General features: G+C 60.8%; 1 protein-coding gene across 1 annotated transcript in view; it reads left to right on the forward strand.

The window, feature by feature from the left end:
* Window positions 1-10,318, forward strand: part of PITPNM1 (phosphatidylinositol transfer protein membrane associated 1) — a 28,792-nt gene extending 18,474 nt beyond the window's left edge. The window contains 10 exon segments of the mRNA XM_075928881.1: window positions 1,278-1,448; window positions 1,693-1,842; window positions 2,486-2,634; window positions 3,393-3,503; window positions 3,841-3,957; window positions 7,335-7,483; window positions 7,800-7,949; window positions 8,069-8,252; window positions 8,740-8,868; window positions 9,185-10,318. Coding sequence (XP_075784996.1) covers window positions 1,278-1,448; window positions 1,693-1,842; window positions 2,486-2,634; window positions 3,393-3,503; window positions 3,841-3,957; window positions 7,335-7,483; window positions 7,800-7,949; window positions 8,069-8,252; window positions 8,740-8,868; window positions 9,185-9,439 — 1,565 coding nt within the window. The 3' untranslated portion in view covers window positions 9,440-10,318.
* Window positions 10,319-14,802: the final 4,484 nt, after the last annotated feature.

Below are 14,802 nucleotides of genomic sequence, written 5' to 3' on the forward strand. Positions count from 1 at the left end.
CTTTGATGCAGTTGGCCCCGGCCACTATCCGAAGACAGGACACTGGGCTAGACAGAGTGGTGTTCTGACCCACCATGGCTGGTCTTAGGTTCTTCGGACCCTGTGTTTTTCTCCATAAGTGCCAGAGAAAGGTTGACATGAAATTAGCCCCTGGCGGCTAAAGGCCTCGCTGGGGAGGTCCTTGGCGCAGGGGAGCGAGTGATGATATTTGCCGCCACCACCGTGGATTTCTTCCTTGAGTGGGTGGCTGTCCCGCAGGCCCCATGGCAGCTGTAGCCACCTTGGGGAAAGATGAGTGTTCACAGGGCTTCGGAAGGGGGGAGGCTACACGGCCTGCCTGCCGGGGGATACAGTTCACAGGCCGCTTCGGAGGGAAAAGGTGCCCCTGTGTCCCCCTCCCTCGAACTGGGGCACTTTGCATCTTGACTGCTTGTCACCCTCATCCTCCTCTCTGGTGTGTCGGGATCTCCGCGGCTGGCAACTCTCAGAACCTCGCCGGGGGTGGAATGCACGACCCTTGCCAGGAGCTGCTGGAGCCAGCCTCCCACCTGGGCCTTGGTGCCCTCCCTGTGCTTGACCCCAGCTGCGCTGCTCTGCTACCTCCCTTGCAGGGAGCCTTGGCCATGTCACTTTTCCTGCTGTTTCTTTTCTCCTGCATTCCCAGGCCAGAAGGGCCTATGGGGATCACCTGGCCTAGCCCCCAACTCGTTCCTTTGTGGAACAAACCTGCCCCCCTTGACTGGAACGTCAGAGAACCCACCACACAGATTGTTCTAAGCTGGACTCCGTTGCCGTGGCCGCCTGTTGCAGGGCATGACGGCTGCCTGCAAAGCCCATTGCCGCCACCACGGTGGCACCGATTTCCAGAGTCTCTGCTTTGCCCCAGCCTGTATACAGACGCCCCGGGAGGGTCCCCTTTATTCAGCTCCATTGCTCTGAGATGGGGCCTGTGGGCCCAGCACCCCACTTCTCCCCATGACTCTGCAACAGAGAGGGGCCTCTCAATCCCCTCGGTACTGACCCTACCCCCTGAAACATTTGTACCCCTTGTTGCTCACCTTCCCCCCGGTGCAGGGACCTCCCCCTAGATTGCTCGCATCCCCCCACAGGTACAAGAGCTGCTGCCCCTCATTACTTGCCCCCCACCTCACTGCGTCCCCCCAGCATTGCTCATTCAGTACGCGACTCTTCCCCCTCCCCGCATTGCTTGCTCCCCACTCCCGCCTTGCTCACTCCCCCCCCCCCAGCGTATGCACTTAACCCCCCTCTCCCTGCAGTGGTCCAGATGCGCCCAGCCTGCGAGCAGATCTACAACCTGTTCCACGCAGCCGACCCCTGCGCCTCGCGCCTGGAGCCCCTGCTGGTCAAAGCCTTCCACGCCGTGCCCCCGCTGGGCGTGCCCCGCTACCAGAAATACCCGCTGGGCGACGGCACCTCGGCACTGCTGGGTACGGGCTGGGAGTGGGCAGGGGCTGAGGGCAGTCTCATGGGGGCTGGAGGTAACATTGTGGGGCAATGCGGGCTAGGGGGTTCCCTCTAGGATGTCCCTTGGGGTGGGCAATCGGGGGCGGGTGGGAGCTGGGACAGTGGGGGTCTGGCTGAGGGGTCCCCTGTGAGTTGTCTCAGGAGGACTGGGGGGGGGCAGGTCCTGGGGTTGCTCTCCTCACCCTGCTCTCTCTCTCCCTGGCTCAGCTGAGGCCCTGCAGACTCATTCCACCCTCTTCCTCGGTGACTTGGAACTGACGGCGCCCACCACCCCCACCAGCAGTTTTGGGGGCTTCTGGAAAGGCAGCGAGATGGTGGAGCCCCCCGCCCTCTCCAGCACCAGCGAGGTCGTCAAGAGTGAGTGCAGCCCGGCCCCCGCCCCACCCCTCGCTTGCCTGCTCCCAGCACCAGCGAAGACTTCAAATGTGACACGGAGGGATGGGGGAGTGCAGCATTCAGGGGGGCACGAGGCAGGGGGTGGGGGATACAGGGTAGGGCTGGGTATGGGGCTGCAGGGCATGGTCCAAGGGGTAAGGGATATGTCTGGGAGGGGCATGGGGGGTACAGGGTAGATCTGGGGAGGATCCTAGGGCAGGTCTAAGATGAGGGGGTACTGCGTGCAGGGTACAGGGCATGGGCCAGGTCTAGAGGCAGGGGGGCACAGGGTGGGAGATGTGGGGTGCAGGGCAGGTTTGGTGTGTGGGGAGCAGGGCAGGTTTGGTGTGAAGGGGGCAGGGAGGAGTGTGGGAATTTGGGGCCAGCCTGAGGTAGGGGCAGAGGGTGCCGCGTGAGGGGCCAGTGTGCAGTGGAGGGCTCAGGGCACAGGTTGTGGGGCATGGTCGGAGGTTGGGGTATCAGCCAGAGGGAGTGGAATGCAGAGCCAGACTGGGGTGGGAGTCCTGGGCAGGGGGGCGGGGGTTAGGGCCGGTCAGGGCGGGGGTCTGAGGTGGCGGCGGAGGGACAGAGGTCCGGGGTCTCCTGATACTGCTCCTCCCCACAGTCCTGGAGCGGTGGTGGGGCCCGAAGCGCATTGACTACTCCCTGTACTGCCCCGACGCGCTGACCGCCTTCCCCACCATCACCCTGCCGCACCTCTTCCACGCCAGCTACTGGGAGTCCTCCGACGTGGTGGCCTTCATCCTGCGCCAGGTGCGCCCGGGCAGAGCCGGCTAGGGGGAGCCGCTGGGCCTGGGGGCAGGGTCTGTGGCACAGGGGGTGTCTCGCCTGAGCATGAAGGGGAGTGTACAGGGGCCAGTGCCCTGTGGCTGGGGTTCTGGTGCCCTGTGGCGAGGGGATCGGTGCCCTATGTTGGGGGGCCGATGCCCTGTGGCGAGGGGATCGGTGCCCTATATTGGGGGGCTGATGCCCTGTGGCGGGGGATGTGCCCTATGTTGGGGGGCCGATGCCCTGTGGCGGGGGATGTGCCCTATGTTGGGGGGCTGATGCCCTGTGGCGGGGGGATCGGTGCCCTATGTTGGGGGGCTGATGCCCTGTGGCAAGGGGATTGGTGCCCTATGTTGGGGGGCCGATGCCCTGTGGCGAGGGGATCGGTGCCCTATGCTGGGGGGCTGATGCCCTGTGGCGGGGGGATCGGTGCCCTATGTTGGGGGGCTGATGCCCTGTGGCGGGGGGATCGGTGCCCTATGTTGGGGGGCCGATGCCCTGTGGCGAGGGGATCGGTGCCCTATGTTGGGGGGCTGATACCCTGTGGCGAGGGGATCGGTGCCCTATGTTGGGGGGCTGATGCCCTGTGGCGAGGGGATTGGTGCCCTATGTTGGGGGGCTGATGCCCTGTGGCGAGGGGATCGGTGCCTTATGTTGGGGGGCCGATGCCGTGGCGAGGGGATCGGTGCCCTGTGGCGGGGGCTGGCCCTGGCAGGGGCACTGAGGCCAGGCTGGCATTGCAGGTGATCGAGAAGGAGCGCCCCCAGCTGACGGAGTGCGAGGAGGGCTCCATCTACAGCCCCGCCGTGCCCCGCGAGAAGTGGCAGCGCAAGCGCACGCAAGTGAAGATCCGGGTACGTGGCCTCCGCCCGGCTGACACCGGGGAGCTGGCCTGCGCCCGAGCAGGGGGCTGGGCGTGGGAGGTGATGCGGGGCTGCGGGCAGAGAGTGGAGTGGGCAGGGCCAGGGCCCAAGCCAGGCCGGGGGTGGGGGGGGATGAACGAGGGCGGGCGATGGGGTTTGATGGCCGAGGTCACATTACGGGCCCCCCCCGGCGGTGCTGGGCCAGGCTCTGAGGCTTGGGGCTCTGAACGGGAGCTGTGCTCTGTGAGCTCAGGCTGGGGCGTGGGGCAGAGACCCCCAACAGCCCATGGGGGGGGAGCAGCAGCCACTGAGCCCCCTCCCCCCACAGAACGTGACGTCCAACCACCGAGCCAGCGACGTGATCGTGTGCGAGGGGCGGTCCCAGGTGCTGAGCGGGCGCTTCATGTACGGCCCCTTGGACGTGGTGACGCTGACCGGGGAGAAGGTACCGGCCCCGGTGGGGGGGAGGGGCTGGAAGTGTGAATCCTGGCACCTGGGCACCCTGGTGGGTGGAGATGGGGGGTGCAGGAGTCTGGGTGTCCCAGCAGGTGTGGGGTAAGAGGGTGCGGGGGGATACCCCTTGTTGGAGGGTTGTGTCTGGAGTGTGGGGCGGGGGGATACCCCTTGTTGGAGGGTTGTGTCTGGGGTGCGGGGTGGGGGCGCTGCACCTGGGGGGTAACAGGATGTGGGGAAAGGGCGTGTGGGTGCTAGCAGTGGGGTGCCATGGAGTCAGTGTCAGAGCCATGCTCTGCTGTGTGGGGACCCTGCAGCCCCACTGCCTCCGAGACGGATTCTCTGGGCTCCGCCCTTCTGCTCCACCCAGTGAGCTCAGCAGGGGCGGGGGGGGGGGGTCTTTTTGGGTGCTCCAGCAGGTGGAAGGGGATTCTCTGGGCAGGGTTTTGGGGGGGTCTGTGTGGGTTCCCAAGCATGTGTGGGGGCTGTGTGTGGGGGGGGTCTGTCCTGGTGCCCCAGCGGGTGTGGAAGATGCGAGGGTGTGTGTGTCTGGGTGCCCCGGCAGGTGGGTGGATGCGAGGGGGGTCTGTCTGGGTTCCCCAGCAGGTGTGTGTGTGGGGGGGTCTGTCTGGGTGCCCCACCAGGTGGGTGGGTGCGAGGGGGGTCTGTCTGGGTGCCCCAGCAGGTGGAGGTGTGTGAGGGGGGGTCTGTCTGGGTGCCGCAGCAGGTAGGGGTGTGTGTGTGGGGCGTCTGTCTGGGTACCCCAGCAGGTGCGGGTCTGTGGGGGGAGGTCTGTCTGGGTGCCCCAGCGGGTGCGGGTCTGTGAGGGGGTGTCTGTCTGGGTGCCCCAGCGGGTGCGGGTCTGTGAGGGGGGGTCTGTCTGGGTGCCTCAGCAGGTGCTGCCCCCGTGCCAGCGCGAATGGCGGGGTCAGAGCTCTGAGTTTGCCCGGGCACTGCTTGGATTTGAAAGCTGATCTCTGCCGACCTGGGCTCGCTGTGCTGGGGGGGGAGCGGGCCTGCGGAAGCTAACAGGAGAGCCCCTTTTCCTGAGCCCACGAGGCATCGGCTCCCATCTCACACCGGGCTCCTCGCCGCGCAGTGCTCAGCGCCCAGGGTACGAACACCCCGGAGCCGTTAGCACACACACTGCAGTGCCCCCCCAGCGAAGCCCCCGCCAGCCCCTCGGGCCTGCCCCTCGGCCGCACAAGCAGAGCCGCTGAGCTGAGGCCGGGTTGCTTCCCAGTCATCCTCCGCAAGTCTTCCACCCCCACACCGGACACCCCCTTCCGGGGGGTCTCCAGGGAGGCGTTTGTCTTTAGAGTCACACCATGCGCCCTGCCATAGGGGTGAAAGGATCCCCGAGCAATGAACTGCTCTGCCCTGTCCGGAGGCTGGGGGGGGGGTTCATTTCTGGGGAGCACTTTCCAGCTCTCTGTTCCCCTGCTGCTCTCACCAATGTCCAGGAGATGGCGTCGGTGTGCGACACATTGCAGAACGCCAGCGGTGTCGTATTGATTCACCACCAGGCCTAGATCAGAATTAGCCCAGACTAATTAGCCCTTCTCTGCTGCAATGTCTCTTCAGATTCCAGAGTCTCTTGACCGCCTTCCGGGTGCTGTGCAATTCCTGTCACTCCTAGAGGGCCCCAGCTAGGGTTGCCAGGTGTCCGGTTTTGAACTGGACAGTCCAATATTTCAGCTTTCTGTTCGGGAAACACATGGAGAAAATAGAACTGCCTGGTATTTTCTAACGAAGATGGAATGTCGATTGTGATGGAATGTCAAGTGTGTCCGGTATTTTTGTTGAAACCAGCTGGCAACCCTAGCCCCGGTGACTCCCAGAGGGAGCACACCAAACCCTCACATCCCAAGTCTTAGAGGGGTGGCCTTGTTAGTCTGTAACGTTAAAATACTGAGTAGTCCTGTAGCACCTTAGAAAAAGATCTCTTAGCATTGGAAAAGGTTCAGAAATGGGCAACAAAAATGCTGAGGGGTTTGGAACAAGTCCCATATGAAGGGAGATTAAAAAGACTTGGACATTTCAGCATAGAAAAGAGGAGAGTTAGAAGGGATATAATAGAGGTCTATAAAATCATGACGGGTGTGGAGAAAGTGAATAAGGAACAATTATTTACTTGTTCCCATAACACAGAACTAGGGGTCACCAAATGAAATTAATAGGCGGCAGGTTTAAAACGAACAAAAGGATGTTTTTCTTCACACCGTCAACCTGTGGAACTCCTTGCCAGAGGATGTTGTGAAGACCAGGACTTTCACAGGGTTCAAGAAAGAACTAGATAAATTCATGGAGGACAGGTCCAGCAATACTTATTAGCCAGGATGGGTAGGAACGGCATCCCTAGCCTCTGTCAGGGGCTGGAAATGGATGACAGGAGAGGGATCACAAGATGATTCCCTGTCCTGTTCACTTCCTCTGGGGCACCTGGCATTGGCCACTGTCAGAAGACAGGACACTGGGCTAGATGGGCCTTTGGTCTGACTCAGTCTGGCCGCTCTTACGTTAGAGACTAACAAAAATATAGATCCACTTCCTCAGATGAGCTGAGTGGAGAAAAAAGGGGGAACCTCACAATTTATAACAGAAAAAGAAGGGGGAGGGGGGAAAACCAGGCAGTTATAGTGCCGGTGCTAATGTGGCTAATTGAGAGGGCGGGAGGTGCCCCATGCGCAGCTTTTCATGTCAATTGGGTGCTGACTATAACGGCTCATCCAGTTCATGTCTCTGCTCAGGCCATGAGGGATAGTGTCAAATTTGCATAGGAAGGGCAGCGCCGCAGTTTCTCTCTCCAGTTCGGTTTTGAAGCCAACAGATCCTGGCGGTGGGGTGGGCTGCCAGATGGTCTCTGATCCATCCTTCAGCTTCTCCCAGGGTCTGAGCCGTCCCAGAGGGGAACACGACAGCGGGTTGTCTGGAGGCCGGCAGGGCGGGTTGGCTGGGGAGACGTCTCGAACGCTGCGGATCTTTCTGAGTCACCCAGCAAGCCATTCCCAGCTGCCTTCAGCTTACCTGGGCTCGCTCCTGGGAGACAGGAGGCCGGAAAGGGGTAGGGGCTCTTAGCTAGATGCACGAGCTGGCTGCCTCCTCCTGGAGCGGATGGGGCAGTGTTTGGGGTTACAGTCTAACAGCAGCCGGGAGATCCCCTTGCAGGTCGTTAGCTTTAGCTGAATCACAGACTCCGGGCTCTGTGGACGAGGGGGTCTCGGCCACTCCGAGGGGAAGCCAGACGTGTCGGTGCCGCGCTGGCCGATTTGGGATCCTGGGCAGGCGGGGCAGGTGAGCAGGGGCTGTTCACAGCACGTTTCCGAGCCGACGCTCTCGTCTGTGTGCCCCCCCCCCACACACACACAGGTGGACATCTACATCATGACGCAGCCGCTGTCGGGGAAGTGGCTGCACTACGGCACCGAGGTGACAAGCAGCAGCGGGCGCCTGACCTTCCTCATCCCGCCCGAGAAGGCGCTGGGCATCGGCATGTACCCCGTGCGCATGATGGTCAGGTGAGCCCCCTGCCCTGCCCTGCATGTGGTCCCGGAGAGGGGCCCCGGGGCAGGGACCTTTTGAGGAGCGGGGCTGCACCAGGAGCCTGCCAGAGGGAGCCCCCAGGGGAAGGCCCAGAAATTCATGCTGGGATGGGACTCGGGAATGGGGGAGGGGAGGCTGTTCGTTCCAGGGGGCCCACTCTGCTCTGACCCCAGGACGGCTTGTGGGACTGTCCCCTGCAGTGGGGGAGGGGAGAGCTAGGTGTGTGGGGGGGGTGTCTCTGGACGACTGTGTCCCACCCAATCCCTGACCTTCCCCTCCGCCCGCACGCAGAGGGGATCACAGCTACGCCGAGGCCTTCCTGACGGTGGTGGCCCGCGGCACCGAGGCGGTTGTGTTCAGCATCGACGGCTCCTTCACGGCCAGCGTCTCCATCATGGGCAGCGACCCCAAGGTGCGGGCAGGCGCCGTCGACGTTGTGCGGTAGGTGCCCCGGGTGCCCCCCATCTGTACCCCCACTTACCCCCTCCCCTCCGAACCCCCTTCCCACAGCTGTCCTCTCAGCTCCAGCCCCCCGTGATGCCCGTGTCTTGTCGCTCCAGACACTGGCAGGACTCGGGGTACATGATCGTCTACGTGACGGGGCGCCCCGACATGCAGAAGCACCGCGTGGTGGCCTGGCTCTCGCAGCACAACTTCCCGCACGGCGTCGTCTCCTTCTGCGACGGCCTCACCCACGACCCCCTGCGCCAGAAAGCGGCTTTCCTGCAGAGCCTGCGCAACGAGGTGGCGCCCGCGCTGGGCGGGGCTCGGGGCAGGGGGTGGGGGTGGCAGGGAGCAGGCCAGGGCTTAGTCAGTGCTGTGACGAGGTGGCACAAGGGGGCGGAGCATGAATGGCACAAGGGGCGGGGCTCAGGCAGTGTGAGTGACGGCTCAGGCTCTGCAAGGGCACAGGTCTTGGGTGGGGAGGGGGCAGGGTTCAGGTGGAATGAGGGGTGGGGCTAGGGCAGTGAGAGAGGATGGGGCTTGGGTAGCACGAGGGGGCGGGGTCTGGCAGCACAAGGGGGCGGGGTCTGGCAGCACAAGGGGCGGGGCTTGGGTGACATGAGACGGGCTAGGGTGCCATGGGTGGTGGCGAGGTCTGGCAGCACAAGGGGGCGGGGTCTGGCAGCACAAGGGGGCGGGGTCTGGCAGCACAAGGGGGCGGGGTCCGGCAGCACAAGGGGCTCAGGGCTCGGGTGGCACCAGGAGGCTGAGTACCCATGTGCCGCAGGCGGAGGTCACCATTGTGGCTGGCTATGGCTCCACGAAGGACATCTCGGTCTACAGCTCCCTGGGGCTCTTGCCCACCCAGATTTACATCGTTGGACGCACCGTCAAGAAGTTCCAGAACCAGTGCCAGGTACGTGGGCACCAGGGAGAGCCCAAGGGGCAGCCCCTGTTGGGGGATTGGCCAGCCCAGGGGACAGGGACTGGGATACGGGTCCTTTCCCCTCCAGGCGGTGCTGGCATCAGTCTGGCTCGGGGAGGTGGTGGGGATGGGCAGGGAATGGGACACAGGAGCCTTCCCTTGCATAAGGCTCAGAGCCCCTGGGCCTGGAAGCTGGGAGGCAGAGGTGCCCATGGCCTTGGGGGTCTGGCACAGGGGCAGTGGGGGCTGGGCCCCGGCACACCCGCCGCCGTCTGTCCCCACACTGGGTCCATGTGTCTGTCCACAGTTCCTGTCCGAGGGCTACGTGGCGCACCTGGCCCAGCTGGAGACGGCCTCGCTGGCGCATTCGCCCAAGGGGGCGCCCCGGCCCACGCTGGGCAAAGGCACCTACGGCTGCCCCGCCCCCGTCGACTTCCTGCGCAAGCAGAGCCAGCTGCTGCGCTCGCGGGGGCAGAGCCAGGTGGAGCGCGAGGGGGGCGCCCCGGCGGCGCCCCGGGCCAAGGCCCGCAGCGTCAGCCTCAAGCTGGAGAGCGAGGAATGAGCCCCTGCCGCTTTCCGGCCTGGCGCGCACGCCGCCGGCACTGCACCCACACAAGGAAACCAGGGAGCGCCCGCTGGGACCACGTGCTGCGCCGCAGCCCCAGCCCGGGGCCAGAACTGTGCGTAGGGGCCCAAGGAGCCCCCAGCACCGGGGATGGCCTGCCCCCTTCACCTGGGCTCCCCTTTCCTGCCCACAGCCCACTGCTGTCTCGGGCATGGCCTGCCTGCCACTCACAGCCCCCTGCTGCCACAGCCCTGGGTGCCACCCCCCAGCTCTGCTGGTGCCCCTCCACCCCCGGTTCTCTGCTAGGCGCACCCTGTTGCCCACTTCTTGCCCATGCCGTTCTGTCTGGGAGCAACCGGCTGCCCTTGGGGTGTGTGGCTTGGTTCCCCAGAGGAACAGTAAGTTGGTGCTGGAAATTAGGAGGTTGGGCCTCTTCTCCCGCCCCCCATGCAAGGCCCGGCTCTGGCACCTTTGCCCCTGGGCCCTTCCGTCCACAGCACAGCAACTGGGAGGAGGACCAGCTGTCCCTGTATCTGGGCAATTCTCTGTACCCTGCATGACTCAGCCCCCTGCACAGAGACCTTCCCCCTCCAGCCCTGGCTGTGTCCTGTGTCTGATGCTGGGTCCCCAGTGTGGGGCCAAACAGCCTGGAGCTGGGTTGAGGCCACACTCCTTGCGGGGCACAAGCTGCCCCCACCTAGGGGCTCTTTTATTTATTTCCCTCCGTGTCAGAGTTAGCAAGTGAGGTCGGGAGGGGCCAGGCCCAGAGCAGGTGGGGCCTGGAAGGGGAGGGGCTGGATGGATTCATGGTTCTTTGGGTTGTTTTTTTAAATGGTGTAAATGTGGAATAAAAATGTACAAATAAATGGAGAACGATACAACCAGGACGGGCTGGTTCCTGGGGCAGGGGAGGGGAAGATGAGGTGGCCAGATCCTCAGGGGAGGGGAATACAGGGCGGCAGGTCCCTGGGGGAGGTCGTGTGCGATGGGAATGTTAAACCCACAGGTTAGAACCTATTCAGCGGGACAGGAAGGGGGTCGGGGCCTTGTCAAAAGTGGAACTAGCTGCTAACGCAGAAGAAAACGCTCTGAACGGCTTAGAGCCCAGCACGGCCCAACCAGCTAAACACAACCGCAAATGGGATGGGCCGCTCCTTACGCCCCTGTCTGCTGAGAGAGCCGAGTGGGGGGAGCTGCCATTTCAGTGTCCTGTGCTGCAGGGTTACAACGGCCTTGGCATTTGTTACGACTAGCGATGCCAGTCTCCTGCCTCCCACCGGCAAATGCTTGATTAGCCTGCGTCTGAACAGAGAAAGCAGAATTCCTAGAGTCCAAGGCCAGGTGCAAGACCATTGTCATCAGCTGGGCCGACCTTCCTGTGGCACCCAGGCCAGAAAAGGGCTCAGAGCCGTGGCTGAGTTTGGCCGGATCTGCCAAAACGAGGCGTCCTGTGGCACCTTAGAGACTCACATTTACTTGGGCAGACGATTTCATGGGCAACAGCCACAGGGCTTGTTTTTCTAGGCCGGAGAATGATCCCCTACTAATCCCTATTGCAGCACTTCTAGGAGAACATCCAGGCTTGATTTAACCATTGCCAGCGATGGCGAATCCACCGCCTCTCCCCCCCCCTCTGGGGCAGCTGATCCAGTGGGTAATTACTCTCACTGGTACAGTGCGCCCAGGTTCCAGTTGGCCTTTGGCTGCCTGCAGCTTCCACCCACGGGCTTGAGTGAGTCCTGGGGCCACCAGGCTGATGCCCACGTTTGTTCCCACGGGGGTACTTAGAGACTGGCATTGTCACCATTGCTCTTTGGCCACTAGTGCTGCTAGCGGAGCTGGTCAGGCGCTGCCCGTGCTCTGGGTGGTGCTGAACCTCTGCCTGCCAGGACATGGGCCATTTGCTCCATGCCCTGTTCTGCACAGGCCGGCTGTGTCTTCTGTCCAGGGGCAAGGCAGGCAGCGGCCCCGCCTGTCAGCCAGCACCAGGGCTGCTGTGCGAGGCTGGGTGCTGCGCCCAGAGCTGGCGGCACTGCATGTGCAAAGCCAGACGGGCGTTTGGTGCAGCTCCACCTGGGAAGTCGTTCCACTGGAGGTGGGTAAAAGGGGGAGACCAGAGCGGGTCACACTGACAGGTGAACTCTTAGGCTAGGTTACCAGTCGACTGGGCCATCCTTAAGATTGATGGGGCCCCACAGACACCTCTCCCCGTGACTTATTCCCGCCCCCAACCCGGGATCCCTGCTCTCTCCTCATTCCCTCTCCAGCCATGGCACGTTACCCAGGAGAGTCCAGCAGAAAGGGGGTTAAATGGCTCCTGTGGAGGCTCCACGCAGCTCGCTTGGCATCAGAGCCGCTTCAGCAAGTGGGGAGGCTGACTCAGGTAGCTAGGGGGAACAGTAGCAGCCGTGGTAAGGACACACGCACCCCAACGTTTGCAAGGTCATGCTGTTGTAATTTGGGGCACCAGCAGGATCACAGGTAAGAGCGGGTCGGCTTCCACACACGCAGGAGCCAACCCATTCTTACATGCTGCCCTGTTGGTGCCCGAATTTTCAGGTGCCCTACGCAGCCACATGTGCACAGGGATGGCCCTGCCAGTGGAGTTGTTCAAGCACCTGTCTTGGGGCCAACCTTATTTAACATTTTCATCAATGACCTTGGTACAGAAAGTGGAGTGTGCTAATGAAAGTGTGCTGCTGACCCATGGCTGGCAGGTACTGGCAATACGGAGGAGCCCAGAATATCATACCAGGAGATCTGGACCACCTTGAAAGCTGACTAGAAATGGGAAGAAACTGAACAGTGCAAAGTGCAAGGCCGTGCTCCTAGGGACTAACAACAGGAATTGTTGCTATCAACGGTGGACGTATCAGGTGGAAGCAATGGCAAAGGGTGAAGACCTGGGTGTTTCAGTTCATCACAGGCTAATTGTGAGCCACCTGTGTGATGCGGCTGTAAAACAGGCAAATGCAGACCCAGAGTGCATCAGACAAGGGACTTCCCGCAGAGACAGGGATATAGAACACTGAGGCTACGTCTACACTGGCACCCTTTTCCGGAAATGCTTAAAATGGAACAGTTTTCCGTTATAAGTATTTCCGGAAAAAGTGCATCTACATTGGCAGGATGCTTTTCCGGAAAAGCACTTTTTCTGGAAAAGCGTCCGTGGCCAACGTAGACGCGCTTTTCCGGAAAAAAGCCCCGATCGTCATTTTGGCGATCAGGGCTTTTTTCCGGAAAAGACTACTGTGCTGTCTACACTGGCCCTTTTCCGGAACAGTTTTTCTGGAAAGGGACTTTTGCCCGAACGGGAGCAGCATAGTTTTTCTGGAAAAACACTGACAATTTTACAGTAGCTCATCATTGCTTTTCCAGAAAAGCAAGAGGCCAGTGTAGACAGCTGGCAAGTTATTCCGGAAAAGCGGCTGCTTTTCTGGAATAAGTGGCCCAGTGTAGACACAGCCTGGGTGAAATCTCATCTGGATCAGTGTGGGCAGTTTTGGTCTCGTGTTCCAAGCAGATGAATTCAAAGTGGACCAAGTGTAGAGAAGAGGGACTAGGATGGTCCAAGGAATGGGGAACCTACCTTCTATGAGGCACCAAGAGGCCGGGGTTACTCAGCCTAACCAAAGGCTGAAAGGAGACAGAATTGCTCTTTCTAAATACATCAGAGGGATAAGCAGGAGGAATTACTTCAGTGAAGCACCAGTATGGACACAAGAACAAATGACTATAAACTGGCCCTCAACAAGTTTAGACCTGAAATCAGACCAAGCTTTCTAACCATCAGAGGAGCGAAGGCAGCAGCAGAGCCAAAAAACCAAAGGCTGTGTCCACACTACCACGTATGTCAGTGTCACTTATGTCTCTCAAAGCTGCCATCTTGCTGAGCAATATAAATTACACCACTGACAGCGCTGGTGTGGGCAGTGCTATGCTGGTGGGAGAGCTTTGCCCTGCCACACAGACACTGCTGCTCGCTGGGGATGGATTGACAGGCATGTCTCACAACACAGCTACCACTCTTGCTGGGGTGGATTGACAGGCACTTCTCACCACGACACAGCTACCACTCTTGCTGGGAGTGGATCAACAGGCATTTCTCACAACGCAGCTACTGTTCTTGCTGGGGAGGATTAACAGGCATTTCTCACAACGCAGCTACTGTTCTTGCTGGGGTGGATTGACAGGCGCTTCTCCTTGTGACACAGCTACTGTTCTTGCTGGGGTGGATTGACAGGCGCTTCTCTTCGTGACACAGCTACTGTTCTTGCTGGGGTGGATTGACAGGCGCTTCTCCTTGTGACACAGCTACTGTTCTTGCTGGGGTGGATTGACAGGCGCTTCTCTTCGTGGCACAGCTACTGTTCTTGCTGGGGTGGATTGACAGGCACTTCTCTTCGTGGCACAGCTACTGTTCTTGCTGGGGTGGTTTGACAGGCCCTTCTCTTTGTGAAAGCTACTGTTCTTGCTGGGGTGGATTGACAGGCGCTTCTCCTTGTGACACAGCTACTGTTCTTGCTGGGGTGGATTGACAGGCACTTCTCTTCGTGGCACAGCTACTGTTCTTGCTGAGGTGGATTGACAGGCGCTTCTCTTCGTGGCACAGCTACTGTTCTTGCTGAGGTGGATTGACAGGCGCTTCTCCTTGTGACACAGCTACTGTTCTTGCTGGGGTGGATTGACAGGCGCTTCTCTTCGTGGCACAGCTACTGTTCTTGCTGGGGTGGATTGACAGGCCCTTCTCTTCGTGAAAGCTACTGTTCTTGCTGGGGTGGATTGACAGGCGCTTCTCTTCGTGGCACAGCTACTGTTCTTGCGGAGGTGGATTGACAGGCGCTTCTCTTCGTGACACAGCTACTATTCTTGCTGGGGTGGATTGACAGGCGCTTCTCCTTGTGACACAGCTACTGTTCTTGCTGGGGTGGATTGACAGGAGAGCTGTAAGGGCTCTAGCATCACATTAGCGGTTTCAAGACTCACCTTGACAGATGTACGGCAGGGACGCCTGTGAGACTGCCTCCAAAGGCACACGGCTGATCTGACTGCTAGCAGCAAACACCCGCAACAGCTGGAGATGGGGCACTAACCGGGAAGGGTGCTCAGTTACTACAGAGAATTCTTCCCCAGCTGTCTGGCTGGTGGGTCTTGCCCACACACTCAGGGTCTGTCTGATGGGCATATTTGGGGTCAGGAAGGAAGTTTTCGCTAGGTCACGCTGGCAGAGTTTGGTGTTTTCCCTTTCTGGACAGCATGGCACATGGGTCATTTGATGGACTGAGTTAAATAGTGGTGTGTCTCGGTCTTGCTGGGGGACTCTGTTAACCCTGCCACTGGTTCTGAGCTAGTGCAGGAGT

Source organism: Pelodiscus sinensis, chromosome 4 (genome assembly GCF_049634645.1).
Source record: "Pelodiscus sinensis isolate JC-2024 chromosome 4, ASM4963464v1, whole genome shotgun sequence".
In the NCBI taxonomy this organism is placed as follows: Eukaryota; Metazoa; Chordata; order Testudines; family Trionychidae; genus Pelodiscus; species Pelodiscus sinensis.